This window comes from Numida meleagris, chromosome 11 (genome assembly GCF_002078875.1).
Source record: "Numida meleagris isolate 19003 breed g44 Domestic line chromosome 11, NumMel1.0, whole genome shotgun sequence".
NCBI classification, from domain to species: Eukaryota; Metazoa; Chordata; class Aves; order Galliformes; family Numididae; genus Numida; species Numida meleagris.
This window is the reverse complement of record NC_034419.1, coordinates 14,941,234-14,958,989: the sequence shown is the minus strand read 5'-3', so window position 1 is coordinate 14,958,989 and position 17,756 is coordinate 14,941,234. Positions and strand designations below refer to the sequence as shown.

Below are 17,756 nucleotides of genomic sequence, written 5' to 3'. Positions count from 1 at the left end.
AGCTTGCCCAAGCTGTGCCTTTGCTCCCTGCTGGCTCCTGCTTCTGTTCTGAGTGGAAGAGCAGAGGCCAGCAGTAGGGCCCTGAGGTGCAGCTCTTGTTTCCTTCAAAACAGGTGGAGAAAAATCACAGAATGGAATCACTGAGGCTGGAAAAGACCCTTAAGGTCATCAAGTCCAACAATCAGCCTCACACAAAAGTCTAACTAAACCACATCCCCAAGCACCACATCCACACATCTCCTAAATACCTGCAGACGGCCATTCCACCGTCACCCTGAACAGCCTGTTTTGATACTGGACCACACTTTCTGTTAAGAACTCCTTCCTGATATCCAATCTAAACACCCCCTCTGTTTCCACAGCCCAGACCCTGATGTCCCAGTGCAGCAGCAGAACAGCTGAAACTCTGCCCAGCTCACACGGAGTTGGTATCGTAACGCCACAGTGCTCCTTTTGGGGAGAAAGAAGAAGAGCAGGAATCCAATTAAAATAAGAGCATCTCAAATTGGATACAATACAAAAGACAATTTAAGGAAAGAAGCAGTACCTTCTGCTCTAGACTTTTTTTTCCCTTAGAAAAATAATAATTTAATCTGGCTGTTCCTTGCTTTTCTTTCAGTGTTCAGAAATCGGACAAATTATTTCAGGTTTTGTTTTCTTTTTCTTTTCCAGTTAGCAAGGAAAACAATTAAATTGCTCTAAACTAATTTCAAACGTAAATACTGTGCCAAATCAACATTTGATATCTTGTTTTGGCTGTCACATAAAAAAAATTCAATTATTTACACTGCTTTAGTCACACAAAGGAAATATTGCTTTGCAAAATGCAGTGTTACCCCGTGTATTCCTCTAGCCTAGGAAAATAAACAATTGTCACAATAGAAATGAAAGTCTGCTACAATTCCTTATGCACATAGAAGCTCATAAACACAAGATGTTAAAAATAATTATTTTAATGTTAATGCAGCAGTACAGATGAAATCAAGTCCCAGTTTGATCCCCAAGGCATAACAGGAGCTTCCGGATACCTTCTGCAAGCCAGGTAGTGGCCATCGGCTGGAGCTTGGCTGCCTTTACACTGCATGAGAGGAAAAGGTGGAACCCAGCGCAACCCAACATGAGATGGGACATGGGATTCCTACTATGCCTCTATGACAGCATGAAACCCTTCCAGGAAACATAACACTGGTAAAAAGGCACACAGCACCAGTCCCCACCACATCTCCAGCCTTTATGAGTGACGTTCCTGGTAGGAGTCTCCACAGCACCATTCCCTTGGGGAGGATCTTCCAGGGCTCAACTCAGAGCAATCCATGTCTTTAGAAGCAACCAAGAGAGCAAAGCTCATTTGTAGCAAGTGAAGTAGACTGATTCTTACCCCCCTTATTAAAAAAAGATATGATTTATCTTGCCACAGGTTTTTATGCTGCTGTAGCCAGCCTGCAAGCATTTTGAGATAACAGCATGCAGTTAACAAGATTTGCAAGTCAGACGTGTTATAAAAATACACTCTAAGTTATGCAGAATTGGTGTTACACTGCCTGCAAGAGATTGGAAGCATTGCACTCTGGTAGGATGCACAGCCATGGAGAGATAAACACACTTAAAACTGAAATCTTTTTTGTCCAAAGACAAGCCCAGCCTTCTCTTCTCCTGAAGGAAGCAATTAAGCAAGACGTGGAGAGTTGCACATTGAAGCCAACAGAACACTGCCCATCTGCACGTGCTGAGCCTCTTTTTCAGCTGAGAACAGGAACACAGGGGAAAAAAAAATCCACTGCATTTTACAACTTGTTTGTCAATTGAGCTACAGTAAGTGAACGTGAAGGCTCTTTACACCTCACAGCTGGGGCAGTCAGATAGATTATAGCTTAACCACCATGAAAGTTTAAGCTGCTGTGAAGTTGGCTTACACTAAAGCTCCTGATTTCATGAAAAGAAAAGCAAAAAGCCTCCATGATCCCCACTCAGCTCGCAGCAGAGCTTGCACTTGCTCACCAAGCCATGCCAATGATGCCTAGGGACAGTGTGCCTGCCATGGGTACCAGTTGGGGAAGTGGGGAGGACGGACTCTCTGGCAGCCACCAGACACTACCAGAAGCTCACTTAAGAAACAGAATAACAGTGCCTCCACTACCCTAAATACGTCCATGGTGGAGATTTCTCAGTATCCTCAAGCAATCCAGTGCTAAATGCTACGGAAGTACTACACATGGGGATCAGCCGTCCCATGGTTGGGCAAGAAAGGAAAGAAACACCTCAAACAGAAAAGCAGGTGCTGCTTTGAGTGCTCTCTTCACAGCACTGATGTTCTGGAGATCTGCATGTGCTGTCAGCATGTGGATATTCTTCCAACAACGGTATATAAGAATTCTGTTTATATACTAGGTTCTAGCCCTTCTTTAAGAGCAGAGAAGATACAGCTTACAGGAGGACCTCCAAAACTTTCATTAAAGTGGGCTATGTAGTAAGTACCTAAACAGAGAAAACGATTTTGTTCTATTTACATTTGAAAACAGGATTTCATTTTAAACTCTGTGTGATTTTCCCAAACAGACTTTGATTCATAGATTCTGCCAGGACGAAGGGATTATCCCTTCTCACCTGTTAAAGTGCACAGCCCCTCAGAAGCAGAGAGCAGCACTCTAAAGACATAATCCTTATCAGAACTGCAGCATAAGTGCGATACTACTTTGTAGTTTGTTTCCATCTCTAGACACTATAGATTCTCCTATTCCTCTGAAAGATTAGAAAACAAAACAAGAACATAAGCAAATAATTCAATTTACATAAGAACTTGGTTCAAGGGGGACTTACACAGCCTGATCCTCAGAAGAAGAGCACGACTGATACAAAAGAAACCACTTGATACCCTACTGCATGTACAAAGCACATCATCATGAAACACTGAGCAGCTCAAAGCCAATTCAAATCCAATCTAAGAAGTCAAGGAACTCTTTTACCAGGGGAAACCATCAAATGACTCACATTGAAAGCAGAAATCCCTTTTCCTTTAATTTGTGCCTATTTTTATCCCCAGCATTTGTTGATTTCCAGAGCCTGCTTCACCCAACCTGACCAGCATACTTATTTCTATGGCAATATCATGGCCTCAGTGAGGTGCCTCAACTTTACTACAACATCAAAACAGTGGAAAAAAATGGGGATGTAAAGGATGAAAGTCTGATTCCTGCACTAATACACAAATCCAAGCATAGAGGGGAAAATACCAACAAAAGCCGTAAACCGCTACAATAGTAAATTTCCTTTGTATACAGTCTGCTGTAGGAACAGGAACAAAATGCATAACTTTTCTCACTGGAAAATTCTTATTCACAGAAATAGTCTTCCCTGTGGGTGAAAAAAGTTATAGATCATATTTGCCTGACTGTTAGAAATTTTTTTTAACAAAATCTGGTGTCAATATCAGAAAATGAAAACATATCTTTCATGTCAAATTGTTTTTTTCCAAATAGAAATGGTTGAAACTATTTGATAAATATGTATGTTGTTCTAATTGGAATGAATTCAAGTGTTTTTCTATTTCTCATACCTCACATCCAGGTGCATCAACTATGAAGAGTTTTACAGAACCTTTTAGGAAAGTGACCTCCTTAAGAGCATCATATAATAAACTGATTCAAATGGAGATGCTTAGAAACAAAATAAATTCAGGGGTTGGGTGGAGAAGGAATGCTGTTAAAAACTTATAGAGAGCAGCAGCCAGTCTGGCTACACTGAGGACCTTCCACTAAGTTACAGCCTCTGTGCCTGGTGCTCTCCTAAGGGTGATAACACCATGTGCCTGCTGTCCACAGCCTGCTCCCAATCAGGGCATCTTCAAATTCCCTTTTCAACAGCTGCATTCCCTAACACTTCCTCATACCATTCTTTAAGCAGAAACTTTAGCAAAGCCCATATTTATCCTTTAGCACTCTACAGAGTATAAGTAGGCTTGTAATGAAATTGGAGTAACAAACACAAGCAGGAGATAAAGATCTAATGGCTGTCAACCCATTTAATTCTGTAAGTTATCAATGGGAGACTAGCATTAAACAATTACTTCATTCTCAGGGATAAAGGAAATGCAGATTTTCTGGCCAAGACAACAAGGAAGAGGTATACCACCTCCGGAGTCACTGGAGCACCTTATTTGGCTGCTCATCTGCACTCAACATGCTGTGACAAACAGAGATATGCATGGTGGAGCATCACTGAGGCCATCTTTGTGTCTACTTCACCATGAGTCCCATACCTCTTTTCTGCTGCGGGTACAGATGGATGTTACTTGGCCAAAAACATTCTGCCATTGTGTAGCCTTGGGAAAACCAGGAGGTCCCATGGGATACCTTTCCAGCTGGTAGGGAACACCAAACATCTTAAAGTTTCCTTACAGATTGTTTCTTTCTTTTTTTTTTTTTTCAAGTGTTGCCTTACGATTAGGTATTGAATCAACTCATTTAGGGACTGTTATCTGTGGTGTTAGGGCCTCATTAATTTTCTCTTCCAAAGTTCGCATTCAGACACTCTCAGGCTTTTGTCTATTGCTGTCATCGAGGCATTTGCATGCACTAATCCATGACAAATGGTTTCATTTGATGCACACTGGATTTTCTTGCATGCCAGCTAGAAAGATAATAGAAATACCAAGAGAAGCTAAATTAAAACTAAAAGAGTTGCATATTTTTGGAGAAACTCAAAACAAAGTTAAGATAAACACCACCTGGGCAGCTGAATTTGCAGAGAAAAGGTTGAGGTTTCAGCCATGGAAAGCCATTTCTACAATGCAGCTTTCTCCTCCAGGTCATTAAAGCCTCACAAAAATACAATATTATTACAGAAATAATTATACTACAGATGTGGGAGCTGCCTTGGATGCAATCATTCTATGTCAAATCATGCACTGGCACACTGAAACCAATTACAAACTCATTCGTAGACCTCTGTTATCTTCAACTCATCTCTTCAGTTTTCATTTTCATGCACAATGGTGCCTTTTGGCTGACTGACCACTCCAATTTAAAAGCATCCCATGGAAGTAGCCAAAAAGTTCTTCATGAGTTAATGACACTCACAGCGAAGAGCATTAGCATAGACCTACTCGTTTATGGATTTAAGCAAGATTCTAGTTAAGACAAATAATTTCTATTGCAACAGCAGACTGAGAAAGTTGATTTTAGGGGAGGGGAAAAAAAAAAGACCAACTTCTGGCAACAAAAGTCCTCCTTTAAGTTCAGTGACTCTGCATACTAATACAAGAGTGGTATCATCTGGAACACATGAGAACTAATTTGGAGTTTGCTTTGGCATTGAATCTGTCTAAAGTCATAGCTGTTATTGATGATTTCTCTTCAGCATTTAGGGGAAAAGGTGCTAAACAATAAGTTCCCTTCATTTATTTGTGTCCTATTAAAAAATAAACATACTAATCAATGAAACTGATTTTCCAAATAAACCATTCTTGCGTGCTCCCAAACACTTAATTAAACACAATTAACTCTCGTTTGTTTTGGCAGCCAATTAATGTCGTGATCAAATAAATAGACTCCACGAGAAAAGATTATAATTAATAAATCCCTAACAATACAGTGAAATTACACTTGAAGCTTTGCTTGACAAAAATACTTAATGGGATTTTTAATAGCATTACTAAGGACACTAAAAAAAAATATATGAATCATTATCAAATGTGCAGTTTAGGTCCTGAGACCCTTACCTGACCTATACAGCCTGCTGGCTGCTGACACTGTTTGCATCAGCACTTGAAATGCCCAGCTACCCACTTTCCAGTAAAGCAGCAGGTATGATCAGAGGTGATTCCCAGTCAAGTTCTCCATCTGTATGACTTTCACTCACTTGCAAGTTAAATACAAAAGAGATTTTAACTCACTGTATCTGGTAGATTTACAGTGAAAGCTCTTGATTTGTACCCTACAGAATCTAAACTATTGATCTAACAGGAGCGCCGGATCGCGTATAAAGACAGATTAAATATATTTTTTTACTGGAACCAGCAGCTCTCCTAAAAACAAAGAAACAAGTCTTACCATTTAACCTGTGCTTTAACTGCCTATTGCATGACATACAACCCCATACAATGCCTACAGCTTGTGGGAAAAATATTAAGACTCAATTTTATAAAAAGTTCAGCCCACATGACTTTCAGTAGGAACTGCTGGTGTAGATCAGCCTTCTCCCAGGCTGAAAGTCAAGACACTACAATGAGAGAATAACTGAAGAAATTCAGCCATCTCAGACAACAGATTGGCCTTGTGTCCTGATTCACTTAATGAGTCTGAAGGGGTAAGTGAGCTCCAGGCCTTGGAAGAAGAGCACTGCTCCTTGGGCAGTGCAGAACCTACCCAGTACCTTTATGGATTAAGCTATAAGAGTGCACTGAACTCCAGAAATGCTCAGGAGCAGATGGTTGTCTACCACTGGAGTGTAAGGTGTTGGGATCACACCAAGCGTTTAGGAGCTGATTCTTAAAATCCTGATTTGCTCACATCAACTAAAAACTAGCAAGGTCCTTCCTTTGTGCCACAAATTCACTTCCCAAGCACATCTCTTTTTTTTTTTTTTTTTTTGGTCTTTCTTGGGGTTTTTTTTGTTTGTTTGTTTGTTTTTCCACCCTATTGAAGGAAAATAAGGATTACTATGGAATACTATGAACAATTAACATCAAATAATAGCCACAGTGATCCTGTCACTGGAGAAGTGACCTTCCAAGGACAGCAAAACTGGTTTCTTCGCTGAATGCAAAGGAAAAGGGGAAGACTGCTGCTCTGAAAGGAATACAGAAGGCGAGAGAGAGATGTCAGATAATCTTCTAAATAGAGCACAGAAATATGAGTCACAAATACATACATGGGGCTTTGTAACTTCATTCAGCTTAATTTACACCCCCAAATCCCCATTGTGCATCATTGACTGAGTCTAATAAATTTAGAGTCCAACTGTGCTGCAGTCGTAGCAGTGCCTGCCTAGAGCACAATGAAAAGAAGTCTCCAGCACTGCTACCATGCAAAAAAATAAGTCTAGCTGGAGAGAGCTGTTCTATACAGAGCATCTGGAGATGGCAAAAATGCTGAATCCCATCAGGAAAATAAATCTTACTCACAGCAAAGGTTGATTTCACAGCAGCGCAGAAAAGAAAACATTCAAAGAAATCCAAAGATTGTAAGAGGGATAGGATAAAACAATATGAAATTTAATGGGAGAAAAGATGCCTATCTTATGAGGAAATGCACTTGGATATTGCCTTTTAAAATATAAATGAGTCTTGGATTTAAGTAGGCTAATCATTAAAGGCAGGCTTCTGATGTTATCAGCAGAAATACTTCTGTACAGAGCAAACTGTATTGCCTTTGGGGGTTATATTTGTAGGTGCCAACTTTTCCTTAGAGCTCAAACACCACAGTATGAATTCTCAGGGTCTTTAAAACCGTGACAGCGAGCTCCAAATAGCACAGAGCATCAAGAGGTCCCCTCCGTGACTCATGGAGCCCGGGGGCAGCTCCAGGAGGGGGAGGCACTGCATTCAGAGGGGCTTTTGTGTCCCTACTCTCCCACAGCAGTTCCAGCCCTGCAGAGGGACGTCCCGTGCTCCTGCCCGCATGACTGCCCATAGAGAAGTTTGAGGTGGACTTGAGGTGGCACGGGCAGCGAGTGCCAAACCTGAGCACAGAGAAATTGCAACAATTGCACCCGTAGGAGACACAGCTCTCCTCTTACAATACCACTGTCAGCACCCTGGGCTCCTGCTGTCACACAGCGGGACAACAATGCTCACAGCAGCTCGTGGAGTCACGCTGTGCACAGCAGGTATCTGGTGCCCATCATGCGCCTTGGCCACGCTGTTCTTCACAGCCCATCGAGCTGCAACACCTGCTCCCCACAGCCCGTGTTGCCTCCCTGGATCAGAAGTAACAAGGCAGTTCAGCAGCGTGACCAGTGACAGCTTTCCTCCACCTGCAAACGAGCCATGCACCCATCTCAGGTGAAGGAGAGGGGCATTCTCCTGCCATCCACCTTCCACCAGGCACCATATGCTCCTCAGCAGAGCTGCAGACCCTTTCCTCTCTACCTGAGAGAGAGAACACCATTAAAGTGTTCTTGCTCACCTAGAAAAACACAGCCAAGTCTCTGGATACAAACACACCCTATAGCCATGTTTCTCTTATTTGGATGTTTGATTCCTCAAAAATCACAGGCTGCTACACCTCTAATAAAGCCTGCTGCTGTCAACAAGTGCATTCCACAAGATCTGCACGCAACTCGCCATTATCATGCTGGCAGCAGCTCTACCTCAGCCTGAGGCACTGGCTTCATTACATCAGTTCTCTGCCTACACGAAACGCGAGTGTGTTCATCCACGTATATCCAAATATATTGTGTGGGACCAGGAAACACAGTAAGTACCTCTAGGCTGGATTGCTTTACACTGCAGTAGGTAATTTCACATGTTCAAGAACAGACTGTGAAGGCCAGAGGTGTACAACAGAAAGGTATTGGGAGAGAAAGGAATTCAGCAAGCACCTATGGGATACCAAGATGGGTACTCAGGATTTTCAGATTCTGAACCAACTGAGATGTATATATACATGGTGTTTCAAGTGCATTTACTGGATTAAATGAAAACTGAGTCAGGTGTTACAGCTATCAGTTTGTTTCTTTCAATTAACACAGCATGAAGCACCAGTTGCCAAATTTCACGTCCATGAGCTGATCTACTGCACACAGGTGGAGTCATTGTGTGCCATAATGGACACTGCATAATACAATTTGCTACAATTTGCATTTCCACCATATGATTAATGGAATACAATTCTCAAAGAAGTCATCCACTTTTATGCATTAACTACCTAGTCCTAGATCTGCTTCTATCAACACCAAGAGCAAAAACCCCGTTAAATTCATCTTCCAAATCTCATTTGGCAAGTAGAAAACATTATATTTACACTTTACTAGGGAATGGGATTCAGACCAACATTCTTCCCAGGCTGCTTTGAACTGAATAGCCACATATTTAGAGCATATGAAAATAGTAGTCTTTAGAAATGGGAAAATATGCAGTTTCCTCCCAAGGCTATAGAAAACAGTCGGAAGGCCAAGATCAGAACGAAGACTTTTTGCTCACAGTCACAGACTCAAGTTTCTGCAAAATGCTGTCTACTAAGAAAGATGCTCAGAACACTTAGGGTGATGTTGGTTGTTAACTTGTGCAGAATTGCTTTGATACAGATTTTCCTCCTCACAGTATGCGGTATAGAGATTTCTTGAGATTGTTAATGGGCACATCATTAACAACTACCACAATAAAAGACACTCTTATATTTAGTGGACTTAGATTCTAGCCATCCTTCATTCAGTCTGTGGCTTCTTCCTCTGAATAAACTTATTTTTAATTAACATACTTGCAAATGTCAGCATTGCTATAGTAAGTACATGTTTCTGCCTGTGTCTGCCTCACATCTTTATGCTGTATGCAAGAGTAACCCAGCATCCTTAATATGTAGCTAATCATCTTGCGTGAACTTACAGGCTCCAGTGTGCTTTCCTGTGTTTTCAAGCAACACATGGCCAGTACTGCCCACTGTGATTCAGTGCTAGCTAACGGTCCTCACTGGGTGCAAGACATCATTCTACGGAAGAAAGCTAGAAAATTTGCTAAGAGCTACACATTATATGGGTTTTTTAATTATTATTTTTAATTTAGGAAAAAAACCTGAGACCCTGTGCTTTTTTAATATCTCATTTTCCTGTCAAATGCCAGCATCTACTCTCTGCCTCTGGGGCAGAGTCAATACTGTCAATCAGATGATCAATGGACTATCACAGGCACTCGGCTAACTCTGCAAATCACAACCTGTCCACTCTAATCCTCAGGCCAATTCAACAGCTCTACAACCGTCTGCATCTTACAGCCTAAAACGGCCAATGTGGAATTCTTCTCATTACTGCCGGATCTTATTAAATCACACAGAAATGACATGCTTCTAAAAAAAATGAAGATTTTTTTTTTCCCCCCGCAAAGTTATTTCCTGTGAATGCTTTCATACAGCTTTGGTCTAAGAGTTTTCATGAAAAAGAAAAATATTCATTAAAACGCTGTAGACAACTATGTGCATTACCCAAGGGGAATCATGCTGCAAAGGGGGTTCAGCTAGCTTACTTTAAGTAAGATCTTCGGATTCTACTGGAAAAACCCAAAAACCCAACCTGCCCCCTCACTTGTCTCAACTAAAAGGGAACACACACCGTCACTTGAAGGTACTTAACAGCAGCATTGCAACTTTTTATTGTGTTAATGAGACAAGAAGGAATTCATGGACGGGTACGGGCAACCCAGAATAATCCATTTTAAAATCAAGCAATATTTACTATCCTCTTACTATCTGTGCCCTCCTGCCAACATTTCACAGAAAATACAGCTCCAGTCAATTACAAACACTGTCACGTAAAATGGTTTATCACATTTGTTTTCAGGTTTGTACCTTCTGCCAAGTCATCTAACCGAATAAAGGCTTGAATTATAAAACTGCATACTAGACTGAAAGGAAGCTTTAAACTTCTGTGATTGCACATTGTGTGTAGAAATCTACTTCAATCCATTCAGATGCTTGCTTAAGAAAGTTTCAGGAAGGAAACAGAAAAGAATAAGGTCAGAAATATCTGATTATAAACTATATCGTCCTTGATTTCCAGTGTTTCAAAATGGGATTAACCGCAGTACTACGGATAGGTATAGTCATTGCATTAATCCACTGAGTTCAGTTCAAGTTTATTATGCTAAATCCACTCCATGAGGATTTTATCTTTTAACTGCACCTTCTTGTGCTCAGTGAGACTTCTATTCATCAAGTATGAGAAGCACACGACTGGGTGGAGTCTACCTTTTTCATCATCTTGTACCAAAGTAACCCCATGATGGAGCTGAACAGCTCTGAATTGTTCTTATTTTAGAGCTTCTCATTGTCTATGGAAGATCACAAACTGAAGGGAGAGGTATGCTGAGCATGCTATTGATTACAGCTATATTTGCCGTGATTCAATAAGTTGAAATTTCATGTACAAAATATTAAATTACTGAAATTATGTATTGGTTCATCTGCATCCATTTTTTAATTCCCTTTTATTTAGCTGAACATTTTAATCTTACTTACACAGTGACTAACTAAAAGTAAATGACGCATTCCTAATATTATAAATATGAAAAATAGGGTGTGCTCAGGGACTGCAGTTGAATACATTAAAATCACTCAGTTTGCTAATCAACATATTTTCATCCCTTTTATATACAACCTTTTGCATTCAGTTGGCGGACTGCAAATTCACTGTCTTATAAAAAAACACTGTCTTGATTTTTCTGTTGTGACAGCGGAAATTGCCCGAAATCTGGAACTGTTTCCCTAAGGGACGGCCACTTGCTGGTACTTCCCAGGTGCCACACAATCTGAATCAGAGGTGAACATCGTGTCAAATTCCACTCATCTGTCAGCGTAGTGGATTATTTCTTGAGAGACTGAAATTGGCTGCCTGGGATCAGAACGCCATCAATCTTGTTCACGTAGGGTGCGGAGATGCTGCCTGAGAAAGGCTCGCAAGAGGGAAAGCTGGGCAGTTTCTGAGTAGGTGATGAGGCAGCTGTAAAACCTTCACTCTATATGTATCACACCTCTGAGTGAAAGATTTTGTCATATTTCACATTTCCCCAACACTTGGTATGCACTCAGTGTCTCGCTGTTCTTGCCTCATAAAGGAGGCGATTTTTCAAGCTTAGGCAAATGTTGCAGAGTTCTGAATCTGTCCAGCTCATTTTTTCTCATAATGTCACTTTGTTTCAACCAATTTTGCAAAACAAGATTACATTTTCCTTTTACCTATCTGTTTAGCTGCGCTCTTTTTTCTTTTTTCCTTCACTGGAGGACAGATTCAAATAACCAGGAGTAGTTCTCACAATTGTGTCGTAACAAATATTTTATCATTTCTCTGCAAGTGCCAAGAACATTGCCACTCAGACTTCAAAGACTCAGACTTCCAGTGGCAGCTGGTAAAGATGATATTAGATTAACTAGTAGTTACTCAGAATGGATCTATCAAAGACTTAGGTCTATTCTTCTGTACTATACGTGTTTTATTACTAGGAAACTAGACTGTGCCAAGAAGGAAGAGCTATGACTTCTAGACAAGGGAAATAGATAGGAAAACTTTGGGTTGCTCAAAATCTGCATTTCAAGACAGGCTCTCTTTGAAGGCAGGTCATTAGATTAAGAAAGATACTTTAAAAAAAAAAATCAAAGTGTTCTTTATTAAATGACGCATCATTGCAAGTTAACGTTTGCCATCTTCAGTTCCTAAAGCTCTTAAGACCTCTCCCTTCTTTCTGTGGATCTAGATTTGTAATATACCACTCTAAGCCCATCTAAATTTAAGCAGATGAGAAAACTGCTCTAGAATATGCCAGCTTCTCAATTTTTAAACATGGCTCATTTTCTTCAAAGCATAACTAACAGTCGAAAAATTAATGATCGATTTCTATCAATAAAAAACAGAAGTGCAATAAAACTAACGTGCAGTCTCTATGGATCACAGTGGTAAACGTGACTGAGTTCTTCACCGCAGACCTTTGGGACCAGTTCCGACCTTACATGTGTTTAACTGCATTGGAAGACAGGCCCAAACTCTCCTCTGAGCTGCATGTCCACGCCCCAACAATTTTGAGCAGTAAATTTGAGAATCTTGGAAAAGCTCTATTCTCATTTACACTGAGGCAAAATCCTGACCTCTGATGAACAACAAAGTCTGAGGAGATGTGATATCAGCATCCCAAACAGCAAAACCTTGTCCAGTTTGGGTTTGATACTGCAAACAAAGTTACCCAAAAGAGCTGTCACAATGTCTTTCTGCATTGTACACCCACTCTAGAACTGCATGAGAAAGGGAGAATAGGAGATAGAAAGAAGGATAGAGACTAAACAGTTACCCAAAGTGAGATTCCCATGCTGGGAAGTTGTTAGAAAACAGTGTATAAAATAAACATACTAACATCAGATTGGCAAAGTGCAACACACGTTTGACCAAAAAAACCATGCTCTGCAACATAAAGGCAGACAACTTTGAAAAGTTAAACAATAAAATGGATTGTCATGATTATTCAGTCATTCATCAAGACAGATGTGAGCATGGCAGAAAGCCTGTAATCTTAGATCAGCTGTGTGATGCCGTCAGTCCTACCTGGTCTGTGCAGGTGATGCTGCTGGAAAGTGTGATGGAGGGATCCCTGACAGAGCAGCATTGCACAGGCACTTATCCACAAATACAGGACCCAGGACATTGCAGAGACCACTGCCATTCTCTAAACAAAATATTAGACAGACATTATTATCCATTGCCTTGCAGCACACAGAATAGTCAGCTTCCATTACAACAGTATTGTTATTTTTCTACTTCTTTTGTTAAAAATCTTTTGTCTCCTGCCTATTCCCCCCCCTGCAGGACGCAACTGTCATACAACAAAGGTCATGTCCAAAAAAGGACAGTTAATGTAACAGTATGTCAGTGCAGGAGCCAGGATAACTTTAATAATTCAGTGACAAAAATGAAACTGTAATGATCTGAGGATTAGGGAAAAACAGAAAACAACAAGGCTGGGCAATTTTCCCCACACTGATCCAGTGTCTAATTTACAACTGGGGGGAAATCACAAGGCCAGCTAAAGAGACTGATGTCCAGACAGTACCAAACTAATTTAAATGCCTTATAGATAGGCGTGTAATGTTATCAGGCATCAAGACATATTTCAAAAACGTTCCACCCTGAATACTGGGAGGTTCATTCTGCCCCAAAAGGTAACAGATGATTGTTTTTGACTTTTGGGAGCATTAATTTTTAGTTATGATGCTGTCTGCTACAGAAAGTAATCGTTTCTCAGAATTATCCTCCAGTCCCAAAGTACAACCAGCTTCCTTTTGTTTGACCTGTGTGTGCACGGGGACCAGCCTGGCTGTATTCCGGCTTTCATGCATTCTCCGTAAAAGGTTTGCTCTTTTTCACAAGGGAGGTTGTGTCAAAATTTTACAGAAACTCTTACAGCAGAGGCAAAGAGCACTTTGTTTCTGTCTCCCAGCACTGGCATACTTGGGCATCCAGAACAGGCAATCGAGCATTTCCATACTCGGATTCACTGTTGTACCAGCTGCCTAAATTCTCCTCTGACTTTTCAACTTCAGCAGCTCTTTCCGAATGCCTGCAAGGATCTGGAGGTTTGCAAGGCTCAGCTACGCTACACATCGTCCGGATCCCTTAACAACACCTTCTGCTGCATTTCATATTGCTAAATTAATCAAACTTGAGGCACTCTCCTTGTTCAGCCAATGACGTGATGCCATTTTCTATCTAATAATCCAATCGGCTGAACGTTGTTTTCACAGAGGAAGAAAGACTTAGAGATTAAATCTCTTGCATAGAAAAATCGTGCCTTTACACAAAAACGTGAAAGTAAGAATTCTATGTGGTCTGTCGGGGGGTTCTGCAGTAGAAAATCAGCAGCATTAGAAGAGAGGAACTCAGTATCAATAAAATATATGCAAGGAAAAATATATTCCCCCAAATTTTAATGGAGCAGACGTAGCCTCTGGGAAGCTTTAGGACTAACTGGCAGGAGAGAGCCACATAAACTGACAAGTCTAATTAACAGCAAACAGCAAAACATTGTTTTGATCAGCATGAGGCTCTTCCTTCCCCCGTTTGGAGTATCTGAAGCACTACTCAGCATATAATTGGTTCCATTTCTGACTGCTTACTTCCCAATATACAGTGCACTCCTGCTCCTCTCCTCAGACCTAGTTCCCTTGTCATACAGATTCTGTCCCCTCAGCTCAGGGAGCTCCCAGCGAGGCTTCCCGTGCCTGCAGGAATTAATGCCTTTCTGTTGTGTTTGGTGCTCTCATGCTTTTTACACGAGGGAGAGGTGACTCTTGCACGCGGAGATGTTTCAGGCATTCAGGTTATTTAAACCAAACTTCTAAAATCCTGGACAAAGAGCAAAGCAAAGCCAAACTTCCACAGTCTGCTAAATGCTCATGCCAGTCTTCAGGAATCACGTTCCAAACCACATGGACAGCAGACTTCCTTAACCCACTCTATTTTTTTTATTGCTCTCTATTTCTACATTTTTCAAACCTTTCTCAGACCGTTCTAATCTAAACTACCTTTGCTCAAGCCCCAGCATTTCCTACAAACATTACTTCTCACGCTCCTTTGTCAGCACTTATCACACACACGGTTCTATGCACAGATCATCTCCTTGTTATTAAGAAACACAGCAGTGAGTATTCCTCCCGTTATTATCTGATGAGTTCCAGATCTGCTTTCTGAATCCTAAATCCTAAAGAAGCTCCTTACCTGAGTAATCCAGCCAAGAGCAGAGCACTCTATTAGTGTTCATTGGAAAGGTCTAACACTTTTTAAAATCCATCTGTACCACAATAAGGGATTTTTAATAGCTTCCCAATAATCTTCTTTATCAGGATTACGAGGAAAAAAAAAAAAAATCTCGTTACAAATCCTGTTCCCAGAGTAAAGACGACATCTGAGCTCTCAGGCACTGCCGTCAGAAAAGTGGCCGAGGTTTGAGGGGTGGAAACCTTCTCATTTTCACCTTTAAATCATCTCCTAGCATCACCTTCTGCTTGATGAGACTTCCGAAGCGATCTTGAGGCAATTTGCAGCTTCCAGGCTACTTAAGGACGAGGAGCGGTTTGTGTTTAAAGACGGAGCAGCCTCACTCCAGCGCGGGCAGTGCAGAGCCGGGCAGCTGTACGCACACTGCTATAGGATGCTGGAAGTACCGGAGCCTATTTCAGTGCATCCCTGCTCGGGAAAGTATCACATGCCTTAAAGCGACACGGCTCCGGATCGCACAGCGCGGCGCTGGGGCTGTGCTGTCCCCAGGCGTCCCCCCGCACTTGTTGGTGACAGCGTCGCAGCCCTGAGGCAGCCACTCCCCTGCCACACGCGTGTGAGCTCCGCACGCTCGCAGGGCTTTGCTACACCTCGCTGTAAGTGGGGGGAAGCTTTCCTTCCAGCACCTCGCGGACAATAGGAAGGAGCCTTGCTTTGCTGAAGCTGTTTTTGTGACAATTATTGGTTACTCTTCTTTATTTATTGATCGCATCTTAAGTGGCCATTTACAGGAATGGCGTGGTTTCCTCTCCTTCTTGTACCATGTGTAATTATTTCTTAAAGAGCCACTGTATGTACTCAATGCCATTCACTCAGCTTTACGAGCTCTCAAGTCTGCCTACAAAAGGAGGAAGGCAAGGAGAAGGAACAAACTTCCATTTTAAGAGCTCTACGTGCACACTGTAATACAACGCTGCTTTTTTTCTCCAACTTAACCTATTATAGAAGAGCGTACTGCCTTCACTGCTTACCTGCTCCTGACACCAACAATGCGAGTAACAGCGATAAGTGCCTTTCCTCTCAAGCATCTCGCTCTCGGCACCAAGGACAGATGTCTCTGTGGAGACGCTCACCGAGAGGTGTGACACGTTTACCTGGCAATCTGTGCACTCCCCTGGGGCCCCTATGTCATTAGGTAACCAGCATTGAGAGCCTGGCCCCACAAGCACTGCTTTACACAGGACTCAGGCACGGTGCTCAGAGCAGCTCTTCATCACATCTTCACACCACAATAAAGCAATGGGGATGTGGGATGAAGTGTCACAGGGGAGGGACGCGCCCCAAGCCACCGTTGCCACACAGCTCCTGGTAGGTCACTTAGGGCAAGCCCCGTGGTGGCCAGAGGTGCTTTCAAGAGGTCAGTGTTTCTTTTTGGTGCTTTGTGTGGAAGCATACGACACTAGCTTGGTTCAGCACACAATATTCTCTTCAATAAAGGTTTTCTCATTTTCCCCAACAATTTCCTTAGATACTGGAATAAGGCCAAGAGCTGGAGCAGTTGTTACTTTCTGGCTTCAGAAGGGTCCAGAAATTTCCAAAAGCTGCTGCTAAGACAGGCAACCAAAGCACATTGAGTGCTGATGCCCGAGGAACCAACTTGGGCCAGCCCACAGCAGGAGGTGATGGGCAGAGGGCTGGTGGTTGCAGCAGCTCTGGTTTGCTGCCAAAGCCTCAGGGAGGCTCAAGACCTTCCCAACTTCTGTGGCAATGTGGAAGCTTTCTGCAGTACCTGAGGGGTAGGTGATGGGAGTATATTTTAAAATAGCACCTGTTTAACAAGGTGCATTCCCTCTAGGAAAGGTGATGAAGGGTACAGAATGGGGAGGTGTGAGGCAAGAGGCGGGAGTGGGGCTTCATGAAGATCTAAAGATTTTCTAGGAAAGCAAAAAGCCTTCTGGACAGCAGGAGGAATCAGACAAATTGTGACCACACACCTTGGCAGAGGAGACAGAGACAGATTTATGCAAGATACAGATTTACGTTAGGTACAGCAGAACTGTCACTCTGCCAGGCACTGCTAACTCCCAGCACCATGAGGCTAATGCCACCGTAACCCCTGACAGATGCTGCTATTGCTCAGGACAAGCTCTGCAGAAACATGGGACATGTTGCTTTTGTGGGGTAGGAGGGAGATCAGAGGAACAGAAGAGAATATTAAAAAGGCTGCACAGTCTCTTCCCTACCCTGGCTTCCAGCATTAGCTGGGAACAGAGGAGGCCTTGGCAAATCTTGCAGTAGCATTCTCACACCTGTTTTGATGTCCTTGCTGCCAGTTTTATCTTTCAGTGGAC

General features: G+C 42.1%; 1 protein-coding gene across 7 annotated transcripts in view; it reads right to left on the bottom strand.

Annotated features, from left to right (window-relative positions):
- FAM19A1 (family with sequence similarity 19 member A1, C-C motif chemokine like) overlaps positions 1–17,756 on the bottom strand; it is a 300,399-nt gene that overhangs the window by 189,130 nt on the left and 93,513 nt on the right. For 4 of the 7 annotated variants that reach the window (XM_021409372.1, XM_021409365.1, XM_021409368.1 and 1 more), the window contains one exon: positions 13,237–13,357. The exons of the other annotated variants lie outside the window; for them this stretch is intronic. In XM_021409372.1, coding sequence (XP_021265047.1) covers positions 13,237–13,354 — 118 coding nt within the window. In that variant the 5' untranslated portion in view covers positions 13,355–13,357. The remainder of the gene's footprint in view (positions 1–13,236; positions 13,358–17,756) is intronic. 7 annotated transcript variants of the gene reach the window in all.